General features: G+C 41.5%; 1 protein-coding gene across 2 annotated transcripts in view; it reads left to right on the top strand.

Moving 5' to 3' along the window:
* The first annotated feature begins 4,036 nt into the window (after positions 1 to 4,036).
* Positions 4,037 to 26,144, top strand: part of WWC3 (WWC family member 3) — a 101,481-nt gene continuing 79,373 nt past the window's right edge. The window contains exon 1 of one of the 2 annotated variants that reach the window (XM_075133375.1): positions 4,037 to 4,290. In XM_075133375.1, coding sequence (XP_074989476.1) covers positions 4,082 to 4,290 — 209 coding nt within the window. In that variant the 5' untranslated portion in view covers positions 4,037 to 4,081. The remainder of the gene's footprint in view (positions 4,291 to 26,144) is intronic. The other variant, XM_075133383.1, reaches the window with a different exon arrangement.

The following is a 26,144-nucleotide window of genomic DNA, read 5'->3' as shown; positions in this document are numbered from 1 at the left end:
TTGGGATTTTTATGCAGAATTGAAGGCCTTTCCTGTGGACAGTAGGAAAGTTGAAACTTGTTATCTACAACCTACAGCGGGAAATGTTATCTACATTTTCTGTGGAAAATGATGTGATATCAATCACGGACCAGGGTATAACTGAGAAGATGTGTAGGTAGAATCTGTGGTTACGAACACTGAAGATGGCAAGGGAGGGCACATGAAGAAAAGCTACTTATGTAATTTTGAGTTAATGGGAATAGGTGTGCCTGAGGAATGAGTGAATGTGTGAGCAATGTTTGTGGGTGGAAAAAAATGGAAGGAAAGGAAAACAGGTGTGGAATGAAGGTGTGTGAAGTACATGAGAATTGAGATCTGTGTTATGTATATATGGAAAAGATATAAGTGAGACAAGGGACTGATGTAAATTTACATAGATATACCTTTATATGAAATATAATATATTGGTATATATTAAAATATATGCACTGCAAGCATTTGATTTCCTGTGGCAGCCTTCAGTCTGTTCTAAGTCTTCCATGTTATTACCTGTTCCATACTATGCAGGTTGTCTTTGTTTGGCAGAGAGGTTTCTTTCTGCAACCCAAAACAGAGAGATGCTGTGTTGCAGCAAGTTCTCCATCCCTCTCTTTCCCTTTACCCTAATGAAGTCTGACAGACAGCTGCTCCCATTTGAAAAGGGAGGGAGCAGGGAGACAGGCTCAGGAGGGTTTCATTGTAGGGTGATGGCAAAGAACGCATTGCAAATTAGTGCTTTGGCATGAAAACTACAGTGACTTTTTCAGGTTCTTCTCTTCTTGCCTTTTCATGTTACTCAAAAATAATCCTTGGCTCCTGAAGGCTTTGTTCATTTCCTCCCAAGGAACAGGCAGAAGGATGAGGTAACATCCGAGGAAGGGTACCATTCTGGCCTGAAAAATAATTGAGAGTTCCTGCCTGGCATCTTGGCATGAGCATGTTGCAGACAGAGGGAATTTCTATTCTCGTGAGGCAACCGCTAGCCCTATCATTTCCTACTGGTTACTGTAGGCAGCTCTGTGCACAGTTGGCTGGATTCTTGGAATCAGGTTTTTCAACGCCTTTATTCATGAGCATTTAAGAAGCTTCAGCTCCTAACTGAAGCTAATGATTTTTCTAAACACAGGGAGCCTAAAAGTTAAATCTGCAGTCAATTTTAAATCTGAGGTTTTTAGGACATGTTCTCGTGTTTAGCCTGCAAGCTTTGCCCAGGCAGAATCTAAGGATTTTTTTCATGTTTGTTCAAGATTTAGGGAGATGTAACCTATCAGTTGCAGAAGCAGCTACAGTGCACCTGAAAATCTTGCACCTGTCCTTTACATAGCAGCATATGCATCCTCGATTGCATTTATAATGAATCCATGAGATCCAGGCCCCACTGGACATACAGCTCATGTTTTACACGGAACATGTGCATCATAATTCTGCCCGAGAAACCACAGCTCAGCCAAGTCCTTTTCTGGCTCTAACCAGGAGCAATTTGCCAAAGTTACGGCAAGAATTTAGTCAAAGGGCTATGAGCTGAACGAAATGTTCCATGCTCAGTCCTGTCATTTCCCCTCTTGCCCACTGCTGTGTTGAGCTCCCCACCCCCATTTGGAGTCCTTTAGCTGCCTCCATGGTCAGTTCCACACTGTTTCTCCAACCTCCATCTACAGGTTCTTCACTGAAGCTTGACCCTCTCTTGGGACTCTGGGGACCGATGAGGAAGAACCGGCCCATGTTGGAGGGCGATGCTGCACGTATCCTCAGCAGGGCTAATTAGTCTTGGTGGATTATTATAGCAACCTGGCTCTACTGCTTCCAGGTATTATAAACTAGTCCAGTGTCTTGGCATGGTGCTGTGCTGTGCAGACATTGTGCTAAGGTGATTGCTGCAAGGACATTAAAAGCAATGAAGGGAGAGTTGAGCTGTGGTGCACAGAGGACAGGTTTTATTTTTTAAACGAGAAAATCCAATGTCCCAAAACGTTGTTAATATAGACCTGGGCCATTTGAGAATGCCTACCTCTGCTAAATAAAGCCTCTGAAAATCTGGGAGACGTACTTAAAATAATAGAAACTGCAACCACTGAAAAATAGAGAGTTTGTACCATGCCTTAATTCTGCCCTCTTTGAAATATGCCTCAAAAACATCCGTAACACACAACAAGCACCTGGCCCTGGAGATACTGCTGAACTCTCAGGACCACACGAGACAGCCTAACACCCAGTGTTTGCTAAAGCAAAACCTCTGTTGAGATGAGCTGATCCAAACATAAGCTGTTGTGCTTTTGAAGATCAGATCTACAACCTCACATTTGCTAAATTTTACACCTTTACTACATTTTTAATCTACTTCACCATTGCCCTTGGAGCTTCATACACTGGTTTGCTTTCACCACTAAACCCACATATTACTCTCCTATCACTGCTGACAATAGTCCTGGTAAGAAGACTCCGGTCTACTACTGTTGAAATAACCTATGAAACATAGGTAAAACACCTGATCTGTCCTATTATCTATACTGCCTCTCTCATGCACTGCTGTTCTTTGATAACTAATGGTCGGGCGTGGGGGGGAGGGATGAAAGAGAGAGAGAGAAAGGCCTAAGAAGTCAGGAGCAAAAGTCCTCTAATTTCCTGCATTTGTAACCACACTGCAGCAATTAATGTTCATAGAGCTGTAACTTAAAACGGTGAATGCAAGTGGAACATAATTGGAATTGCAATATAATCCCTGGCAAGATATTGCCAATTTTAGGGGGCTGAGTTAAGGTTGGTTGAGAATATATTGTTAACTCCTTTCCTAGTTTTCAGAAGCTTAGCCTGCATTACCTTAACTCTTTATTTCCAGATTTTCAAAGGTTTAGCTGAAGTCAGCATCCTGGAAAGGCACGGAGTACCACAGGTCAACTTTAACTCTGTTCTAACGAAGTTTTGGCAAATTCAATTCTAGGTGGTAGCTGGAACTCTGCATTGTGGTCTCCTGCAGGCTAGCAGGCTCAGGTCAAATCAGACACAGCTGCTTTCTGCTCGACAGGATGAGGTGAAGGGACCAGGCTGAGATGTCAGGCGAGTCAGATGTATATTTTTCCACCATACATTCCACCACAAGCTCAATACAGCATGATCGCTGTGACTCGTGTGGTCTTCGTCACCTCTCCTCCATCATCTTTCCTGGCTCTGCAGTGGACCTCTGTCCCTTCCCCACATCCCTACACACATCCAGTTTGCTCAGCACACCCGAGGCTTTTCGGGTGGGCACCGCGGGATGCATGACCCAGGGAGGGCCAGGCACGGCTCCCCTTTTCCTTCGTCCCCTCCGGTCCCCAACGGGCCGTGGCTGAGCACAAGCCCCGGGGCGGGACAGGTCGGGCCCCGGCGGGGCCACAGCCACCTTCCCCCGGCCCGGGGCCAGGCCGGAGGGCTGCCGCCCTCTCTCCGTAGCCGACGCGTCTGGGTTTGGCCCCGGCTTCCGCGGCGCGGGGTGCGGCCGCCCGGCCGGGCCCCGCCGCTTCCCTCCTCCCCCGCGGGTCGGGCCGGACCGGGGGAAGGGGCCGGGGCGGGAGGACCCTCCCGCCCCGGCCCCTTCCCCCGGTCCGGCCCGGCCCTCCGCGGCGTGGGAACAGCCGGGCGGGGCGGAGGCGGGGGCCGGGCCCTGGCGGAGGGAGGGAGGGAAGATGGCCGGGGCAGGCGCCGGGCGGGAGCGGGGGGAGGCGACGGCGGGGCGCTGCTGAGCGGCGGGGCGGGGGCGCTCGGGCCGGCGGGCCGAGCTCGGGGGCTGGGAGCCGCGGCGGCGCGGGGCAGGTCCCGGGCGGGGTTAGGAAGCGCGGCGGGGCTGGTCCCGGCGCGGAGCGGGGCTGGCGCGGGGGAGGATGAGCCCGGCGCGGCGCAGCCGGAGCCGCCCGAGTCCCGCTCCCTGCGGGGCCGCCTGTTAGTGCTGGAGGAGGAGGAGGAGGAAGAGGAGGAGGCGGCGGCGGGCGGCCGCGGCCCGGGCGGGACGGGAGCTGCCCCGGCGGCGGGCGGGGAGCGGGTTTCGACCGGAGCTGGGCGGCGGCGGCCCGGCGGCGGAGCGGCCATGCCGTGGTTGAGCGGCGGGCGGCGGCGGCGGCAGCAGCAAGTGGCGGCGGGACAGGGCGGCGGACCGCCGGCGGGCGGGCAGCGGGGCCGGGAGAGCTCGGAGCTACCGCTGCCCGCCGGCTGGGAGGAAGCGAGGGACTTCGACGGGCGAGTCTTTTACATCGACCATAACACCCGGCAGACCTCGTGGATCGATCCCCGGGACAGGTAAGGGGCGGCAGCCGCCGGCGGACGAGGGAGATCCCGGGGGAAGGAGGGCCCGAGCCCGGTTCACCCCGCCGGGCGCCGGCCCCGACGCCGAGGGGGAGAGGGCGCGGAGAGGCCTCGAGGCCTCCCCGTCCCCCTCTCTCCGCGCCCTCTCCCCCTTGGCGGCGGGGCCGGGCCCGTCGGCGACATTTTCCTTCCCGCGGCCGTGGCCGCGGGGAGGGTGTGGGCGGCGGGGCTGCCGGTGCCGCTGTCGGCGGGGCGCTCCGCCTCGCCTCACTTCGCCCCGAGGCGGGAAGCCGGGCCGGGGTAGGGAGGCCCTGTCACACCGGCCCTCCTCGGCCGATGCGTGTGGAGACCTGAGGGGCAGCCGCTGCCCCAGCGGCGGACGAGTTTGCCACCAGCGTTAGTGTTAAATTAGATCAAAAAAAAAAAAAAAGGGAATTAAGGCTCTTCTGCCCGTGGTGGGTGCTCAGACCGAGCGTTGTGTCTGCGTGTGGGGAGATGGGGCGGGGAGGAACGTACTGCCTCTGTTTATACTCCTCAAATCCTGGACTAGCCCCACTGTAACCGAATGGCTTGGCCATCCTGATTTATTAGCCGGGCTGAACTAATTGGCAGCAGCAGGCTGGAGGCATGCTGAAGTAATTTGGTAGATTACCTCCTCATAAAAGATAACGCTGCGTGGAGGTAAGCAAACCGGTAAATTCCTGCAGTTAATTTGACAAATACGCGGTCTGCTACAAATTACCCGTCTGCTGCGTTGTTTCGGGATAGCGTTTTCACGTCTGTCGGGCCTGGCGGTGCATGGTAAGATGGGGTTAGGCCTTTTCATTTTAATTAGGGTGAGTAAATACGGACAGGTTTTATGTTTTTTAGTAGAATTGGATTATAAGCAATATTTAAGCGTCATAGCTTAAAACTGGTGGAAGCGTGGACTCTCTGTAGCGGGTCCTGCCCGGTAAATACAACCTCGCTTGAAAGCGTTCGCCTAAAAATTTCCACGCAGAGTTAGTGAACACAAGTGTCAGTATTCTAGGTGTCTGTGAAATAAGAAACACATGTCTCTGTGTATACTTTTCTATATTAAACAATGTTTTTATAGTAAGTGAAAGTTGGACAAGGACAGTTTGAACCTCAGCCAGAGCTACCTTGCCAGAAGTATGCCTGGAATGTTAAGCAGGCCACAGAAACATTTAAGCACAGTCTGGGTTAAAGACTGCAGTAATTTGAGCGATTCCTGCCGTCTTGCACAGTGATACATAACTGTTTAAATAGCCTAAATGTTTACCTACCAGATCAAGATCTTTTGTCTCGTTATTTAGATGTACTTATGCATGCACATATTTTTTTTGCTGAGGCATTAAATATTTTTTAGTATGCTTTAGAGAGCACATTTTTCTACAACATGTATATGCATTTTAATGTTAGCTTACTTGTAATATGCTGTTTTAAAGATAACTGGTGACATAACAACGTGTCTGTGGCTTCTCTGCATGTCATCCTTTCCATTAAATTTCAGAGGGTATGCGGTTTCTTCTTCTGGGATATCTTGGATACAGACAATAATGAAAAAGATTAGCCGTTTACTACAGTGTTTAAATCGAGTTACCATTCAACTTAAATGGTATTGCTAAAATTATGACTTTATGTTTTGAAGAAATAATTGAAATGCCACACAATGCTTGAAAATTTGTCTAAATATTTGACAGTAATGTTTAAACTTAGATTTATTTTTCACATTGGGTAAGAACAGGCTGTAGAGCAGCGATTGAGACATTTACATTGGGGCAGATAGAAAATACATGATGTTTTCATGAGCAGGTATCAGTAGTTTCTATAGAATTCAAGTACCAGGAGCTAGTTTTATGATTGCAGAGTTAATCTCTGGTTGAGAATAGACTACTGTTGTTACTTTAGTGAGATGTCTGTTCTTCTGCATAGCGGACAGTGACCAGTCTTTTTGGTTTTCATTGCAGCTATTCAGATTCCCGTGGGCAGCAGCAAAGTAGGAAAGGATCAGGTTAGTTGTGTTCTGCAAAAGTTTGGGAAAGAATGATCAGAACAGCTGGGAGATGGTACTGAAGCTGTATTTTTGCAAAAAGAAGTTGAAAAAGTGGAGGGCAAAATAACCTGCTTGTATCATACGTACCTCAGCATTTTGAGGTTGGCGTAGAGTGACAGAGATCAGCCCTACATTTCTGTGTTTGAGTGGTTTCATTTCTATCCAGGAGGAATTGGACGAAACTCTGGGACCTCAGGCTGTGCTGCGCTTGATCAGGGCTCTGAGAATCAGCACCTCCAAGCTTTCCTATGGGCAGTAGTCTCATAAGCATCCCCATAGGCTCCTGTTCCCTGTAGCTGGCACTTAGTAGTTTGTTTTTCTTTTCAGCATTCCCTCTGAGATTTCTCAGCCTGTTGTATAGTTTGGTTAGTGAATTTTATTTGAAGCAGTTATTTGATAAAAAAAAAACCCAGACCAAAAATCTTCTGCCCCCGCCCTCCCAATGTTTTTCCCATTGAAGCCAAGAAGAGAAGGAAATACTAACTGGAGAAGTTGAGGAAGGAGAAACATGCTCTGTAAAGGATTTTGGAGTCTGGGAAAGAGAAGGTGATGAGGGCAAGGGAGGTAAGTGAAAATAATACAGAGTGAGAGCGGATAAAGGACTCAGAAGTGGATACCTTATGATTTTCTATGGTAAGAAAAAGTGGAATAAATGAAGCAAAAAGAGGGAGAATAGTAGAAGAGAGATAAAATGAGCAGATTTGAGAAGCATCCTTTGGTATCAAATCAGTGGTTAGGTTGGGAAAGATACTGTGTTGATCTGTGTGGACTGTGTGTAATGAATAGATTGCGGACGGTTGTTTAGCAGATCCTCTAGATCTTAGAATGGAGCCATTCAGTGCATGTTTTCATCTCTCGGTAGTAGTCGTCTTTTATCTTAATAGATTGTAAGTTCTTCAAGGAAGCGAACTGCCTTTTTATCTTGTGTTTGCACAGTACTTGTTATATTGAGATTCTGGTCAATAACTGGGGATTGTAAATGATCTTATAAAAGACTGACTATGTTTGTGGTTGATATTGATGATCCTTGTGGCACCAAGGATCTTATTACTGTTGCTGTTTGTTACTAGCCTGTTTTCAAGTGATCAGAGCTTAGCAAAAACTGTTGGAGTTTGGCAAAAGCTTTCCAAGCTGGTGAGTTTTGTTAGATTTGTTGTATGTGGAAACTTCAGCTAAAATGCAGTGTTGTTTTTTTGGAACAACGCTAGGGGAGAGGGAGTGTTTCTTTCGGCTCCTTAATGTGAGTTGTCTTGTTTGTTTGAAGATTTAAATCATCTTGTTTTGGAGGATTTTAAACTTATAAGGTGTAGCAGTGTTTTTACATGAAGAAATCATCCATTTGGGCCAGTTTGGGAGGCATTGAAAAATCAGTATGGGCTGAGTAAAGACTTAGATTTTAGCAGCTGTGTTTGCAGAAACTTCCTGCAAGCTGGACTGCTGGTAGGTTAACTGAAATCAGGGGGTTTTTCTGTCCTGTGTCCTCATCAGTATCTTAATTCTGAGACCTAAAAGCTGCTTAATTTGAGCACAGGAGAAAAACCCTGGCCTTGAAGAGGAGGTGGGTTGGAACAAGGTGTATGGGAGCAAGTGGGATTAGCCTTGAAATTTGACAGAGCGGGGGAAATTTCGGTAGGTTGTGGAAAGAAAAGCAATCAGGAGTTGGGGGTGGGGAGAAGGAGGATGGCATCTGAAGCCTGGGAAGAAAAAAGTAGAGGAACTGGACTGAAAACCAGTAGGGCAGGGAAAAACAGGTAAGAAGAAACCGGTCTGGTGAGGGTTCAGGGTGTGAGGGTGTCAGCTGTTTTCTTGGCTGTACAGGGAACCCCGAGGGAAAAGAAGGAGCACTGAGTTTGGATGAGGAATCTTCAGAGTCCGAAGCATGCAGCTTGCAAAGTCTAGGTGAAGAAGGGAAGATAGTTGGAAGGTGAAATATAAGAACTATGTGTGAAATGTGAGGACGGGGGTCAGGAAGTGTAAAATGTGCTGGACAAGGAGACTGACTGATGAAAAATTAGAATTGTAGCGATTGGAAATAAGCAGTAAAGGCTAATGGGCTTGAAACAAGGAGTCAGCTTGAGAAAGTCACTAGGCAGGTATCTATGTTACTAGGGGTGCAGAGTAGAAATGCTCAAGTGAGTAATGGGCAGAAAAGTCCAGAAGTGGTGGCTGTTTTTTGCTGAACTATTTCGGGGTTCCTCATTCTCATTATTTATTTGCTTTTAGCAAATGTCTGTATTGCCCAGTTTGCCTCTTCTCTCTGTAGGGTAGGACAAACACAGTCCATTACTACTATTGTTTCCTCTGTTACGGCAAGTGGCAAAGCGAAGTGTTAAACTCGCGTGCCACTGTGATGCTACATGATGCGATTTCCCCAGTTTGGTTTTCTAAAGGAATAGGAGACTGCAAGTAAGAAGCTTAAATCAAGAGAATAGTCATGTCAAGGACTCAAAGCTAGAAAATTCCAGACTTAAATTGCTTAACTACTTCTTGTTTTGTCCTAAGAGAGCATTTTTAGTGACAATCTACTTTTTCATGTATTTTCTTGCCTTATTTGATGCGTGGAGAGGAGCAACTCTGAGGCCAGATCAGAGGGCTGTGAAGTAGATGAGAATCGCTTCTGAAGTTTTTTGCCAAAATTGGAAGATGTGCCTCTCACTAGTGAGGCGAAGGATCTTTTGGCACACCAGCATGTGGTATGGTTAGAAAGGCGGGGGCCTCTTTGTCAAGGCAAAAGACTATCTGCTAGAGTATTGGAATGTCTCCCTCCAATTGACATTACTCAGCAACCCAAAGACAATCAGAAGAAGCATTTAAATAAAGATTTCTCACAAATAGCATTTTTCTGGGCCTGGCTTAAACCCCTGCACTAAGAGTCGCAATTAGTGTCATTCAGTATTAGAATTCAAATACTTCTATTCCAAAGCATCAGAAAGATGAAGGCAACAGAATAGTACCACTGCCATTTTTGAAAGTTTGCTTCAAGTTTGTGTGTGTTTTCAGACTTCTCATGTCTACTTCCTTTTCGTTGTGTTTTGATTATCAACTGTGTTAACTCACAATTTTTTTTGGAACTAATAGTATTTGTGGAATGGGAGGAAAACAAAGTGATTATTGATCGTTATTTTAATATTCCCTCTGAAAATATTATGATGACTGGACAGATTTGAATCCCATGCTTTATCTGACTGTGATGTAGACTGTTAATGTAAAACATAAAATGTAACCTATAGGGCACAGAAATGTATTTTTGGAAGTGATGCTTTGAAAATGTTTAAAGGGGAGAAAAACTACTGAAATACTAATTTGGTTGTGATTTTATAAATTGGCTCTCTAGGCTGTCAGTGCCAAGCTCACAAGAGATGGAGATGGTTGTAAAGGAAAAAAAAAATTGAATGAATATGGATCTGGAAAATACGCTCTCTCATGAGAGCAAAAGAGCTGAATTTATTCAGTTGAAGAGGTGTTTAAGAAGTGGTTTGAGTACTGTTCATAAAAAGAGATGATACCGGAGACTTTAGAGCTCTTTTGTTTAGTAGATTTATAATAATATCTGATAGTCAGAAGTTGAAACCAGAAATATGATATGTTTTTAATAGTAAGATATATTAAATGTCAAAGTAGTTTTTCCACTCCTTTAGCTCTCTAGATGAAATTATCTAGTTCAATTTTTTTTGCCTGATTTAAGTCAGCTATCGCTTGAAGTCCCATTGTCTATGACCATCTATTTTTACTGCCTCCATTGCATGATATATCATTTGACCTACATATAATATATATAGCTAAATATATCTCATAAGGATTGGCAGAGCAGCCATCCTTTCACTAGAAAGTGGAGAGCTTCTCTATCTGGTTGTTTCTCTTAACACAGCAAGGAAGAAATCCAATTTATCTCCGTCACTTGAGGCATCTGGGTGACTGCAGTTGCATCATTTGATTACCTCAAGTTAGCAGTAAATACAATGGACTTGATAGAATTTATATTAAAAGCATTGCATATAAAGTAGTACTTGAGATCCAGATGTTTTGAATTTTCTGTGCAAATGTCAAGCCTGGATGCAGCCACAGCATGGATGGGAAAGCTATGCAGCTGTGTGACTGCTCTCCTGGCATGTGACTGGGAATACATGCTGCAGCACATGGTGTTAAGAAAGGGCTGTGGTGCCCTAAGCCTCCCTGGGCAATCTGCACATATTTGTACTTTAGTACTTGTTCAGAAGAATTCAGTAATGTTTTAAAGGCATGCTGTAGCTGTCATTTGTTTTGAAAGTTTCACATCTATATAAGCCATGATAAATTACTTCTCTGCCTTTCAGGAGGGAGATACATTCTTTTTTTTTTTTCTTCATTCTGGCTGGTGGGTCTTCAGACAGGCAGATATTTAACTTTATATTGTGAGCGAAGTCCCTGAAAATGCTTATGATTAAAAATTAAATTAGGTGCAAGTGTCCTAGAATTAATGTTAGTTGGTATTAGGTATGTCTTTCAAGCTGAGTCTTTCGTTTGATTGATAGATTCTGATAAAAAGTAAATGTTAACCAGCTAATTCATGGTAAATAATTTTAAATTATTGCTTCCCCCCCAATCTCAGCTCTCTGATTTAAATGTTTTTAAAAAGTAGCTTTTAATTTCTTGCCAGATTTATGTTGCTTGGGAAAAAGCAATGCTTGTATGAAGTGAGCATTCACGTTTTCTTGTAATTCAACGTTGTTAAAAATGAGTGCTACATCTCCAATCATTGAGGATTATAAATATTTTTAGTAGTTTTTCAGTGTCTCAGAAAGTAGATGTGGGAGGCATCCACTCTTTCTTCCTAAAGGTGAAGGGTTTTCCTTATAGTACAATAGTAGCGAATTATGGTTTTTTAAATTGGTTTTTACTGGTTAAAATACATATACTTCGAAAATCTAGCTTAGGTAGTATAAAACTGCAGGACCTAATGCATGTGTGCTAAAGCATCAAAACAGCTCTTGAGCCATGGTAACCTCATTAACAAAAAAAACGCTGTTAAGCTTCTTAAAGTTTTGTTAAAGGTGAAGGTTTTTTGTGTGCGTGTGTAGTTTTTACCTCTAAATGGAAGTATTTTCAGCAATTAGATAAAGAATGCAGACACCTGCCTTATTGTATTTGTGTGCATGCTAGAAAGGACTAAATTAGCACTTGTGACTTCAGTGTGTTACAGCAATGGGATGGCACATGTTATGAGGGCTTTTTCTTGAAGGGTTCTGTGAGATGGTATTGACTCCCTCACCTATGGGTTGGATCTTACAAACTGAGAAACTGGTCTGTCAGATGTTGTCAGTGCTCAAAACTGTTGGAGAAGGTACTTTCCTATTTCTTGTATGTATAAATCAACGTATATCTGAGTCAGTATAGGCATAATGGTTGTATTTATTGTCATTAAACAGCACTAAGCATTGTTAAAAGAAAATTGGGTATTTGCATTAACATATCTTCTAAAGGGTGTAGGGGGGAAGTGTCTGCTTTTCAGAATCTATAGTCTGCACATGTGAGAATGCGAGATTTGAAATGTCACAAGGCTAGGGCTGGGTTTTAAGTTCTATTATCTGGAGAAAAAATTCCCTGTTAGGCTTGGATTCTAGTGATAAGTTTAGTTTGAGAGATAACAACTTAGTGGTTTTAGTGAATGTAAATACAGTGACAGCACTGTGCAAACATAAAAACAAATGACTTGTAGGCAATAAAAAAAAAATTAGAAACTTATCTATAGCAAAGTCCTGTTAACAGGCTTCATAGAGGTGTCTGTTAAATGTAATGTTGGTTTATAATTTTGTGGTTTTTTTACCAGAAGGAGGAGCTTTGTGAAGTTGCATGTGAGGCCGAACAGAAGTATTTAGTTGATATTTTGGTGAAAAAAAATGAAACTAATACTTTTCTGCCTACAGTTAAAAATAGAACTTCCTGAATATCTTATCTGCTGCAGATGTGACAGTTCACATTCACCAGCAAAGCCAGCCAGTATCGCAGCTTTTAAATAATCTTCAACTTGTTTCTGGTTGAAAGAAGCTAGCTAAAGAAAACACACTCTAGGTATTTTTCCTACCTCTCTGCCTGCCGTGGCAGAGCAGCGTGCATGCTCAGCAAGGTTTCGCAATACAGCACCCTTGAGCTACTGGTTAGCTGCTGCCAAAAGCAGCAGTGTCCTCCCTGCCAGCCAGATGGTCTCGCCCCTCTCTTGCACTGGTACCGGTACTTATGCGACCCGGTAAGATGAATTAGCAAAAAAAAATCTACGCAGTATTTCATTTGTCTTTTTGGGAGGAAGGTAGTTTTCAGCCGGTTTAGTTCCCTAAGCTGACTTACCTTCAGGGCAGATGGGTATTTAAGTGGCTTATGTCAATTAAGTTTAATTCAGTAAGGAATTGGCTTAGGCAAAAGTGATGAGTCAGTTTAAAACCTTCTTTGAGTAAATCCTTTTTCTGAATGGCAGTCCTGACTACTGATTTTTAAAATACCCACATAGTAAAACAACACATCTCTAAATAAGCTTCAAGTTATGTTTAAAAGGAAGGATTCACTTTTCAGACTTAAGACGGATGTATAAAAGCCAACAGAAGTTGATTAAATAGGTGTCAGGGTCAGTTTTTCAGTTGAGTAGCAGCATTGAAGTGGCAAGTAAGTGAGAGGGCTACAAGCAGCAGAACCAATTTGGGGACTGAGTTTGGGGTATCAGCAGCAGCTTGGAAACACTCATGAAGGGTTTGGTGAAGTCAGTGGTGAGTGTTGCCATTGCTGGCAGGGGCCAAAGTTGGTGCCCGAGAGAATTGAATGTAGGACCAGACGGGTGTCTGGGGAGGATATCAGCAGTGCGGTACCTTGGAGATGTGTGTGAGAGGGAATTGGGTATAAGATCGGCTAAATGTGGGGGAGGATCTTGACAGTGGAGCACCTCCAAGGAGGATCTCGGTTTGGTGTAGAAGCATAGGGTGTTACTGGAGAAGGGTGGAACGTGAAAAGGCATGTCGAGGTACTAACAAAAACCACAGAGCAGCTATTGGGAGGACTTGGAAGGTGACTTTGTCACCAGTGTTTGGAGCTATAACTCATGAAAAGATTGTGACAGTGTGACTGGGGAATTTTTTAAGGTACTCGAATGGGTCGAGGTTGAAATTCCCAGGTTGTAGAGGAGGAGGTTGTAATATTTGAATTAGATGAACAAGATTTTTGTCTCTGCTTATGGAGAGGAGCAGGGACTTTGATGTCGTATTTTTGACTTGCTACCAATCCCAAGCCTATTTCATGGAGATAAATCCCTCAGTTCTTAACTAGTCATCGATGGCAAGGGAACAGGGATGTAGGCTTTGTTCTGCCGTGCTACAAAGATCTTGATCGTTTCTTGATTCTGTTCCAGATAGGAAAATTAATTTGGACTTAGTATAATTAGGGTGTGCTAAAGGCATGGCGAGACATGATCTGTCACTTTTAATGGCCCATGGAATCGTTTGAGTCTGCCATTTAATACAACTAGCCTAGACGTATGTTGCATGATCAAATAAGCTGGAATATTTCTCAGTTTGTTTCTCTGCCTGTCTTTTTTGTGGGTGTTTGCTAGAGTATGAAAGGCTCTTGTGCCCAGTGATGAGCTTGGTGGTTTCCCTGTGGTTTGCAGGATGGAGGTTATTCTGTGCTGTACCGTTAGCTCTCTTGGCTGAAGGAGCTGATTGCCATCAAGGGCTGAATTAGTGAATATCAAAAACTGAAGCGACTAGTTTTTTTATTTTTGTTTTCAAAGACTTTTCTATTTCAGTATATTTAATTGGCAATGGGACAAAAATAAAGTACAGTGATATCAACACCCTTGAACCAGCAATGGAGAATCAAAGGCTATCTTTCATAGCTTTCTGAAAGAGTTATTTTCAGGATGAAATATCTATGGAGAATCTTGTTGAAACTATTTTGATTTATATTGTACTTAGGCTGAAGTTGTTTCACACACACGGTGATTATGAGTCTTTATGGCAAAATGTGAAGTTTGGTATCAAAGTTGAAAATGCATAATACTTCAAAATTGATTTATTTAATCTTGGATTACAGTAAAACAGCTAAAAATAAGACTTTTAGAAAACCTTAATACACAACGCATTCTTAGAAAGAGTGGCTTATCCATGATTGGGAAGGCAGCTGAAGTCCTGCATAATTAATTCTATACCATAAACAAATTGTGACATGCTCCTCAAAGGAGGGTACAGTCCAAAGTTACTTGACTTGAAGAGCAATTCCACACATTTTAAAAGGGAATTTTGGAATAAAAAGTAAACTACCATTGTGGGTGTGGGGGTTTTTTTTTTTGGGGCAATGTAGGGATAATTATTAGATGGAGAAAGTATTGCATGTGTTCGGAAATTACTGTTTAAACACTTTTATGTCTTCTGCTTCCCCCAGATTACAACTTTTGGATAAGACTAAGACTTGCAGTATGAAAGATACAATACGGCACATACGTAAAAATCCCTGAACCCTAAACTTCAGAATAAGTTAACCTCAAAACCCAAGAAAAATTAATTTAATGACCATCATGGCTGTTGGATCATAGATCAATTTTAGTAGTATCTAAATAGTTTCTACCACTATAATTGATGACTAACGTAAATTAATGATAATCATCAGGTTATAAGCTAGAGAAAGCGTAACCAACCTCTCCCTTATATAATTAAAAAAATAATTGGAAATGCATGTAAAGACTGGAAATGCGATAGATAATTTGTCAAAATTCAATTAAAGAACATGTATATTCATATTGCATGTTCATATGCATATTTCCAACTGTATGCAGTGTACTGCGTGATGACATTAAAAAAAAAAGTGTATGCTACTCTGTGTTGGTTTGAGTTGTCTTATCTTTGCTTTTCTGCCAGCTCATAGTTTATTCAAGGAAAAACCTAGCGGTGCTCTTGTGGTTATGGGTGTACTGAGATTTGTGATAAATAGGCACCATGTGCTCAAGACTCTGCATGGGCATTTGAATTCCACTTCTGTGTTTAATGTAGCTACTCAGTTGGGCCAACTAAATTATAGAATTATTTGAATTATTTGTTTAGAAAAATGTTTGCTAGTACTAGCTTGCAGAACAGATGGTTAAAAATGCTGTCTTTTGAAATGATAGTCTAATTTCTCATGTATCTGGAGATTCCTCTGAGTAATCAAATACAGACTTTCCTTAAATATACCTACACGCCTGAGCTTCCAGTTTCTTCATTTGATAATACATCAGACAGTGAATTCTTCTTTTAGAAGTACTTTGGTAATCCATTGTAGCCTATTTTTTAATTGCAGTTTGATTTTGATGCTTCTGTCTTGTCTGTATGGCAAAAGACATAGTTTTCACTAAAACTCCATGTTTCACAGAGGTTTTAAAAAATTACTTTCCTCAAAAGGAAAGCAACAGCATTTTAATTAAAAATGGTCAGGTATTTTTGGATCAGCTTTATTTTGCATCTGGACTCGTTAGCCATAAATTTGTGTTGCCTCTAGGGGAACTTTGGGAGTAAATCTCATGTCATCAAGAAAAACAACTGTTATGAAAACTTCTTTTTGACTTCATTCAGTTCTCAACCCTTGGAAACTGCAGCTTAATGCACACATGGTCCAATATTTTAATGTACTTGTTTATAGCCAGAACTTCAGAAAGAAGTAACTCTCCAGTCACCTGTATTAATCAAAAGTAGCTACAATATACTTATGTAGGAGTCCAAGAAATAACGTATTTCTTAAGCCTTTTGCCTTAGTCAAGGGGAGCATACGCAGAGACTGAACGAGATATCCTAGGGCTTGGCCTGATCCTTCCTTTCATGTTGTTTGTATTTAATAGTTCTCTGCACTTTGAGAGTCTTCTGTACTAATTCAGCTAAACTTCTTGATTTCTCATAACACAGTGTAATGCACTGAATTTAAGAAACTTTTTTTTTTAATCTTAATGAGTGGCTAGTTTCAGGTAAGTCCCTTCAAATTGATCTGCAGTGTGGAGCATGATTACCGTTCTGGAAGTGTGTTAGTGTGTGCCTTCTATTCAGGAAGATGATGAGGGAAAAATTTAACTGCTGAACCCTGCATACTTCTCTTAAGCAGTGTTAGAGCGGAAGATTGGGATTTTTTTGTTTGTTTGGGTTGTTTTGGGTTTTTTTTTTAATAGGGTATAGCTACAAATGTTTTTCCAAGAAATTGTGAAATAAACCCTTTAATTTTTGCTTTAAAAAAATATCTTTCCCTTTAGCCTGTTTTTGGAGTAGAATGTCAAGATGTTTATGATGAGGTTGACTCTTGGATTGTGATTGATTGATGGTACTATGAAGATACTGTATTTCCAGTTCCAGGAATTATTTTCCTATTGTAAAGTAAGCTGCTTTGCAAATTCCTGGTTGTCTTTTTTAATAGTTTTCTGTATGCGCTTATATGAAATTTTGGAGAAGTGTTACACATTTCTTCAGTTAAACATGATAGAAGGCTTTCAGAGCAAAATGCCCTTTTAGTCCATGAGCAGGTATCCAAACACAAGTATGTAAGAAGGATATGTGGATGTTTTGCGCAATGTCATTTAATCATTTGAAATTTCAGGCAACTTACCATCTATGAGATTTCTTACAGCTATAGCCTCAATGCTTCTGTTGGTAAACATTATTCTGACTTTACAATTTGGGAAGTTGGAGTTGAGAAATGTTTGTGGGAAATGATCTGTGGAAGATTTGCTGAGCCACGATCAGGGTTTGTTTGTTTGTTTGTTTGGGGTTTTTTGAAGAAAAAGCACAGTAGTGTTTTCTATCATTGGCTGTGAATGGCACTCAGAACCTCCTGCCTCTTTGTACTGAATCTGTTCTTAGGGATTCAAGGGCGTTTTAGGGAATTACCAATTACCTTCATTTTTAGTGCATTTTCAGAAACAGCTTGTGGGAATTTTGGCACAAATTTTGATATCTCAACTTTTTGTCTTCTAGGAGCATGCTTAGGAAAAAAAGTCTTAGGTTTTCCCAGAAAGGCATCTAAAAAATAGTTGAACACTTAATTGAGCTTAGATGTAAAGCTGTTTTCATGGTTTACATGAAAACCAGGTCATAGGATGTCTTTCTATGACTTAATAAAAGGCAAAACACCACATGGTTCATATGGATGAAGAGAGAGAGAGGGAGATTTTAAACAAACGTTCATAAAATTTGTCATAATATTCTGGAAATCTGACAGAGTAGATAAAGCTCCAGTGATTATGGAAAATAGTCCATTTTTGTAAACTTCTCCCTTCCACTGAAATATCAAGTGCCTTGTATGTAGACCTTGTTACAGGTAGAGAGTGAACTCTCTTGTACCAGAATATGCTGTAATATTGTGTTAGGTAAACTACTTCTGGGAGTAATCTTGTAGATCTGTCTGTACCTGCTCAGGGCTTATGTTTGGTAACAGGATGGTGTAGCTGATCTTGTTCTCTGGACATCTGCCTGCTAGGAGATGTTCTGTTTCACAATATCTGCCAAACAACTCTAAGGCGGTAATACGCTTTCGTTACTATTGACCAGGACTCGGCTTGGATCCTTGAGTTGAAGACTTTCTCTCTTTCGCTGGTTTCTGACTTGTATGAAGCTTTTTGGCCATTATCCAATTATTTTGGAAATAGTATCTGAAAGAGGATATTGGTAATGTTTTTTTTCTTCTAATGCCTTACGTGTAAGGGGTTCAAAATTTTTAAAAAGTTTTGTCGTTCTTGTTTTAAAATACAGCTGCATCATTTTATCATTAAAACTGACTGTAATAAATTTCTGGAATATCTCCTTTGTGTAATTATGTACGGTATGTGAACATCTGGGGTTTTTGAAGTTTTGCACATGACTGTTTGCCCACACTGTTCTTCAGATATTTGTTTTATTCTTTCTGAAGTCAATTGATAAAGAAAATAATGTTTATTTCTTACCTTAATCACAACCATAAGTTTCTTTTCATTACATTTAGAATCTATGGAACACTTATAAAAGGCTTTTCTGTCCTCTTTAAAAAATAAATTACACTATGTCCAAAACTCTGATTCCATTAGGAACACCCCAAAACTGTGGATAGTGTCCTGGCTGTGGAAGTTTTCTCCCTGCCCTCCAGTCCATGAATGGCGTTCTTTAAAATGCAAGTCTTTTGAGATCATATGTTCATTTTTCTGCCTTTGGCCTTTTATGTATGTGCTCTGAAGCTTATTTTTCAAAGTGGATGAAGATTTTAATACTAATACCTGTATCCAGATATTTTTAGGATACGTCTCCTGTAAAGAAAAAAGTGTTCCTGAGGTGTTATACAGATTAATAAGCTCTTAATGTAATGTTAGTACATTGTTAAAAATGAAATAGTTCCCCTTTACTGTGATTTCTGTCTCAAATTAGGAATACATCATTTTTTTTCCCCTCCCCATTAATGAAGATGGTCAGATGTCCAGACTTTTACGAGAATAAATTCCAAATAGTTGTAAGAGCACTTTGGTTAAAGAATTCCTGAATGTTTTAAGATCGTACGCTTGGTAGAATTTAAAATACATAATTTTCGTGGGGTTTTTGGGGGTTAGTGGTTTGTTGGGGTGTTTTTTGTGTTTTGGTTTTTTTGGAGGGGGAAATCTGTGCTATGAATAGAATGCTAATAGAGGAGGTTTTCCTCGAGCCCACATTTTACCCATTTTATATACTCTGTATGCTAGCAGGCACGCTTTTAAAATGTTGAGTTGTTTTTTTTTTTTCATGGTAAAAATAGCTTACAGCTTATTGAAAAACAAGGCAGACCTGTGCCTCAAAATCCAAATGAAACTGCTGCTTAGATGAGGCTCTAAAGAGGGCATTTATATGTTGTGGAATGAATGGCATGCCTGCGCTAACTCCCGCAGGCCGGATATTTCCAAGGTATCAGACAGAGCTGTATATGCTGCCCTCTTTCCCCTTCAGATCCAAAGGCTTCTCTCTCGGCAAGGTCTGAAGGACCCCTGGCCCCAGTGGGGAGGACGGGTTGGGGAGTGGGGGGTGGTGGGGGGAGAGAAAAAATGGGCAAGGTAACTATGTATGCGTGGTTTTGATTTTTATTTTTATTTTCCACCCAGACTGTCCTGTGATAGTTCGTAGGCTCCTTGTACTTTGTGAGCTAGCGTTGTTTTTCTAATCATTGTTCTTTGAACAGTGTAGTTAGGAATTTCCTGTTCACGTTTTACTACAATGGTTTGTTTAAAATGATAGACCGCAGTCTTTTTCCTGACCTAAAACTAGATTAGCCTTGAATGTCGAAGAGAAGTCGGACAAATAAAAAGGATAGACTCTATTTGCTTATGTCATGGAGAGAGGCCTTTTAACCACGGGCTCAGTTATATCAAATACCACAAGTCATGTTTCTTAAATATTTATTACGACAAATAAACATAGTTATTGTATGAACTGGCATGTCTCCAAATTCCTCTCTCTTTGATTCTCATGGGTGGGTTGCTTTTAATCAGGAGAAATATTTTTAATCAAGACTTCGATATCTACTGGATTACCGAAACCAGCATTGCCTCAGTTCTCCATTCTCCCCCCGTTGTTACATGTACAAAGTGCAACAAAAGAAACCACAGCAAAGTTCAAGTTATAAAATGTGGCAACAAACTGTTAGGAGGTACTCAAATTGGGAATAAACCTGTCTTTTCTCAATACATCTGGTGCTTGTGTTAAGAAAAAAGTAGCATAGTCTTCTTATGTATTGCCAGACATTTACTTTCAAATTTGGGGGAAAAAATCTCCCAAGCCCAGCAGTGTTAGATGCACAAGGAATTGCAGCATCCTTATTATACAATTTATGTTTATTTAGGACAAGTTTCTTGTATAACACTGCTAACCTATGTAAATAGTGCACACCTGTATTGACGGAACAGTACAGGTAATGAGGCTATTGATTTTTATCTGGAAAGAGATAAAATTTGAGTGTTTAAAAACGCTATATGACCTCCGCTTTGGGTTTTTTTACTGTAACGTAAATTGTATTATGGTGTGGCACAAAAGTTTTATCCAGTTTTGGAGGGATGGTGCATTGACTTGCCTGAGTTGGCTACTGAGATCTTTACTGACAAGTGTCAAACTTGTGAATATACACTACACAATGCTCTTGGGTATTTTTAATGGAAGAATGTCTGTGAAAATGTGCATGTGAAATTCTGATAAACCTGCTAAATTAATTTTTCAAGCTGGGAGATGTCAGATTTGTAAGGTTGTGGAGTCTATAGCTGATATGACACACAGGCATGTCATTACAAGGGTGTTGCCAGTTAAAATACTCAGCTGTTACGGTATTTCCAGCTTAGCATCTAACTTTGTTCCACCCAGCAAATAGTCACATAAATAGGACTAGCTGTGGATTTTTAAAGGAAATATTTAATGTATTTTTAAAGAAAATAGCATTTGGAAGGGAAAATATTTGGGTAGCTTGCACGTGAATGTCTAGGGTAGGGCAGGGAGATGCCTTGCACGGTACCGAGCTTGATGTGCTAAAGCAGCTCGCAGTAGATGTTATGTGGAAAATGTTACCATTTATAGAAATCAGGTATTTCCGTGAGTACCGGAACTAATGAAGCCTGGTTTCCTGTGGGTCTGTGTCTTACAGCTGATTGACTTCCGTGTCTGGGAAGGTGAACGTTCTGGCGGATGCTTTTTGCCTTGCATTTGGGGTATTTGCCTTCACTTGCTCCTGAGCAGATTTTCTGATGCCTGATTAGGTGTAAACGTGGGCTTCTCGCTTTCTACTAGGCCTCCTACTTTCATGAACTGTCATTGGCATTTGAATTATCTAGGGGGTTTCCCTAAAATTTGAAACTCATCAGTGGAATAAAAACCAAATAGACTTAGGTCTATTAATTAATATTGTTATTAATAAAAATCACATGTCCGTATTTTCATATGAGGTGGGACTACAAGCCCTTCATTTTTTTTATGCCCCTGTTGTCTGCTAGCTTCTAGTAGCCAGTTCATTGAAACAGAAGCCAATTCCTAAAAACCAAGTGATGTTTTTACCTAGTAAGTAATAGAAATACATGTTGAGATTGTTGTGCCAGGTTTTGTGGTACAGGCTTGGACTATAATCGTTCTGTGGTGTGTATGCAATTGATGCACTATTCCCCCACAAATGAAAGAAAACATTAGACAGATTTAGCTTCCCAGTGTAGCTGTTAGGCTGCGTTGCCTGTGGTACGCTGCCTGGCTTTTAGGTTTGTTTTCCTGCACAAACAGTGCAATCTTGAGTAGAGATCCAGAGTCCTGCAGAAGGTTTATTGGTGAAATACCTGCTATTAATGTACCTCCTGGAGCTGTTAGCAGTTGTTTTTTGCTCATAAGGATCAGAGATGTATTGTGAGAAATACTGTCGAGGCTAGTGGGTGCCATTGGTTTCACTGTCAGCAAAGATTGTTCACTTTGGTTTTGACCTTCATTAAGTACGTATTTTTCTACCTGGAAAAGCTGGAGTTCAGTAAGCTTGGGTGTGAATAAACACATCTTCCATGTGAATGCTTTTTGTGTAGCAATACGGGTGAGTAGTTTATTCCACTAGATGAAGTAAGTGAGGTGAATAAGGTGAGTAAGCAATTTCATTATGAGACGCTCTCAGTTGTGTCTAAATGCTATGTTGCAAATTCGGCTCGTGCTTTGAGCTGGTCGGGTGCCAGATGGCTGTGGTTAGTTCATCACCGAACCTGAGCTAACAAGCCCTGTGTAGGCTAGGTTATATTAGCTGGAGCTCTGTGTATGCATGGGAGCTAGGCCAGAGATGCTTTGGGTCTGCTGGAAGAATCCTGTGTAGACAAACTCTAGAAGTGTTTGTGTGGAGTGATTAATTTACTATATGAATTTACAGTACCTTTACTGTAATGTTACTTTCTTTACAGAGATCAGTTAATGTTCTTTTTGTGCAAGTTGTAGGCGCTACTTATTTCTCATAGGGTTGTATTTATAAAGCGTACGTAAAATGTGTATTATCATAGGATGTATCACCAGTGTTAGTTAAATGGATTCATAACTTTCTTATCTGTTGATTTGCAGTAGTGTAGCATTTTGAATATAATCAAGTTGTCTTAAGCAAAGATCTTTGAAATAAAGCCATGATTTCAGGAAGATGTCTAATAAAATCCAATAGCTATTTGGAAAGATAAGTTGAATCTTCAAAGTAGACAATTAAATTCCTCTTCTCAAATACTTGATAGAAACAGAAAAGCGCCTTTTTCTTCCCAGTCTTCCAAAATCCTGCTTTAGATTCATTGCCCTATCTCCCAGCTGTGTTACTGCAATGTCTTTTCTGACCTCCTCTTCTACTTGTTGTGAAATACCAGTGCTAAAATGTTGTTTGCCTATTTCAATCATGCCTCTCCAAACCAAGAGAGAGTATGGTTCAGTGGTACTGGTTTGGGATTTGGGAGATTGGGGTTCAGTTCCCTGCCCTGCCACATGCTTTTTTCTGTACTGTTGTTTTTAAACTCCTTGTATCTGGTGTTCAGGTGGGTACTAATTATGGTATTTCTTAACTTTACGGTGGTGTTCTGATTATAAATGAATGGTGTGATTGTATGAATACAAATAAAACAAGTGTAATGTAAAGATTTGATTATCTTCTTTTTGACTTTGTTTGCTAACGTTCATGCTTTTTCTTTGTAAAGCACTTCCTAAAATCAGTGATACTTCAACGCTTTCAGTTACAGCCTTCCAAAGGCAGAAGACCTCAGTTCCTGAATCTTGTATTATTTTGCGCAGATACTTGAAATAATGTTTTGCTGATGACACCAGGTAGCGGTGAGCAAGCTTGACTTGAGGATGGAATGGTCTCTCTCTCCCTCTTACCCCTGCCTCCTTTCTACCTTGCTATCAAAGGCAGTAGGTGTAATGCTTTTTAAGGAGCATTAAAAGTTGTTGGGGTTTGTTGATCTTCATATTCATATTACAATTGTGCTTGCCAAGCACAGTACAAGAAACATAGGTGTTTCGCATTTTCTGCAAGTGGACTTTCTCTCATGTGTTAAGCTGTGTCTTTTAGCTTGAGTTAAAAGAAAAATTTTCTTTGTGTATTAGGTTGATGGGGGTGAGTAATGGGTGTCCGCCACAGTACAGAATGGTTGGCAGCTTAGCCTGTAGTGGTTTGATTTGGGGAAAGCAGTAGCCATAAGGTCATCAGAATACTTTGGAAGTTAGTAAGATGCATGTGACTATTGACAGCATGCAATAGGAAAAATTATATTTATAAATGAGTGTCAAGTACCCCTCCAGTTTCTCCGCCGAAACACTGCATTGTGAAGCATGGTCAGCACGTGCTGCTCCTCTGCCAGCCCCGGGATGGGAGCTGCATCCCGCTCCTGCGCGCTGAAATGAGCTTGAGGAGCACGTGCCATGAGGCAGCGCGGTGACGCTGGCGTGGTGCTCGCAGAGGCACCGCTGGAGCTGGCCGTCCTTGCGTAGGAACTGGTTGCCCTCAGCTCTGGAGGGCTGGGGTGGCTCCCAGTGCTGCGAGAAGGCATTTGTGCGGTTCCAGGAAAGAAAGATGGAGACAGTGCTAAGAAAGGAGTATTTTTGTTGTTGTTCGGATAGCTACGTATTTTGTACAGTCAAAATTTACACTTAAAAAGCTTGTGATTAACAGCAATCTAAAGGGAACAGAGTAATTTGTGCCGTTAATGTGTGTGTGTATGGGGAAGTGCATGTCTGATCTGGAAGGTGTGTTTGAGAATGCTTTTGTAGTTCTCTTGTTTTGGAAATTGGAAATCAAAGCAGTGTAGGTTCAAAACAATGGAGGAATATGCTGGGCTTAATTGTACAAAATACATGAGGATGAGCTGTTTACTGAGAACAAGGTGAGTTCATTTTCATGGCTACTTTTGAAGGAAGCAAGAAATAAAATTAATATTGGATCTCTGAAGACAATGTTTTTTTTTTCCTTCTCAACATTGAAGTTTGATGGATGTTAAAAGTTGTCAGAAGAACTTGTCTGTGCTTACAGTATCTTTCAAAATCTTTAATACCTGTTAAATTAAACCATGTGCTAGACAAGCTGCTATTGAAAATGGCATTTGTGTAATTTGTTTTCCTTTTAAAAGCAATTAGAGTCCATATACAAGAGCTCTTTAAACATTTTTGTTTACTTTTATACTGTTCTTGGATCGCATAAAATGTTACATTGTGAAATCGTTTTGGCTTAGTTGTCAGTAAATTGTGTGTTATCCTTTTAAGTATTCTGGATTTATATTATGGCAACAACGATGCCATCCCATCCTTTGCTTCTGTCAGCATTTATTTTCTGGGAAGAAGTAAATAGTGCCCCTTTTATGTGTTTGCTGCAATTTTGAGAAGTACAGATCATTCAGTCAGTAGAAATGTGCTTACGTCCATGAATGTCCGCCCTTAGCATCGCTGTAGTGCCACCTCAGAAAGCAGTGTGGTTTAGAGATGTCTTGGATAGTTGATATGCTGCCTTGCATGTTGCTCCCTGTTTTAGAGAGTTTGGGGTTTGTTTTTTGGTTTTTTTTGAGTGGGGTGGGATCGGTGTTCTTCGCCAAATCAGCATTCCATTTGGAGACTTGACTGGTGTCTTAAATTAGTGTATTTATTTCTGCTTCTTTGTTGAGAGGAGTTAGGGAAAATTAATCGTCTCCATAAAACTAACTTTTGCAGGAATTAGAAGCATTAACTCATTGTGAGTAAGATGCATTGCTCAATATATAGCCAGAGGGAAGGAGGGGGTCTAGACCAGTCATATCTGTAAAACTTAGGCTTCCATTAAAATGTAGCACAGCAACAGGGTTTAAATGGGCATGCAGTGAGGGTCCTTGTGTCAGAAAGCTGTTCTGAAAAGAGATTGAAGATGATCAGATAGGCTGAAAAGCAGTGCTGCTGAATGGTGATTAAAAATACCTTGTTAATTTGGGGGAGATAGATTTAATGCAATATGATAACAATTTATTTAACCGGTGGTATCTTCATTGTACTCTGGTTAGAATTTGAGAGCAAAATTGTCAAGGAAGTTAACTTCTCGAGGACGTTAAAAATTTAGGATCAGACTTTCAACTATGATGATGAGTATGGAAGGGATGGACTGAAGACCTTTGCTCTTCTTAACAGCTTCCATCTTCAGTAACTCCTTGTGGCAGTATGAAATCAGAAAATCCAAATGCTGTGAATAAGAATCCTGTGGATTTAACGCTGGGAAGAGCCAAGAGTGGTGATGTATGTAAACATCTGAGTTCACTTATGGGGAAGTAAGACCTGCAAAAGGAAGCTAGGTGAAGGATGATGGCAGAAGACAGGCTTTCCTGGCAGAAGCAGCGGTCTAGGAAATGGTGAGAAAATCAGTTCTTCAAATTAGTTGTTCAGTTGTGGCATAAGTACAAGATGGGGGAGGAAAGAGGGAGTACTCCTGTTTCTTTTTCCACAGCTGTCTTACAAGAGGCTGTCGTCTTGCTTAATGGGTAATAGTAAAAGGTTTTTAGAAAACGATACAACATGAAAATGTGTGGAGCAGCGTAAGTGCACAAGAGTCATTACCACATTTTTCTGGGAATTTCCTGTCATGCTTATACGCTCTCCTGCCTTCCCATGCGCCATCGTTTCCCTTTCAGTTCACTCGGGTTTCCTAATAGCCTTTGAGGAGTTGCTGGTAAGTTTTTGGAGTCCTGGTCTCTTAAACAGACTTTAGTCACAGACTTTTCAGCACACATTAGGCATCTGTTGTCTGGAACAGTAATCGTGGTTCAGTCTGCTTCATGCCCTCCTTTTACTGGATCTCCTGAAGCATTGCTCATCAACCCAACTAAGCAAGCAGGCTTACAACA

The sequence above is a fragment of the Calonectris borealis genome, chromosome 1, assembly GCF_964195595.1.
Source record: "Calonectris borealis chromosome 1, bCalBor7.hap1.2, whole genome shotgun sequence".
Classification (NCBI taxonomy): domain Eukaryota; kingdom Metazoa; phylum Chordata; class Aves; order Procellariiformes; family Procellariidae; genus Calonectris; species Calonectris borealis.
Note: the sequence above shows the minus strand (reverse complement) of the source record. Positions and strands in the feature narration are given on the sequence as shown.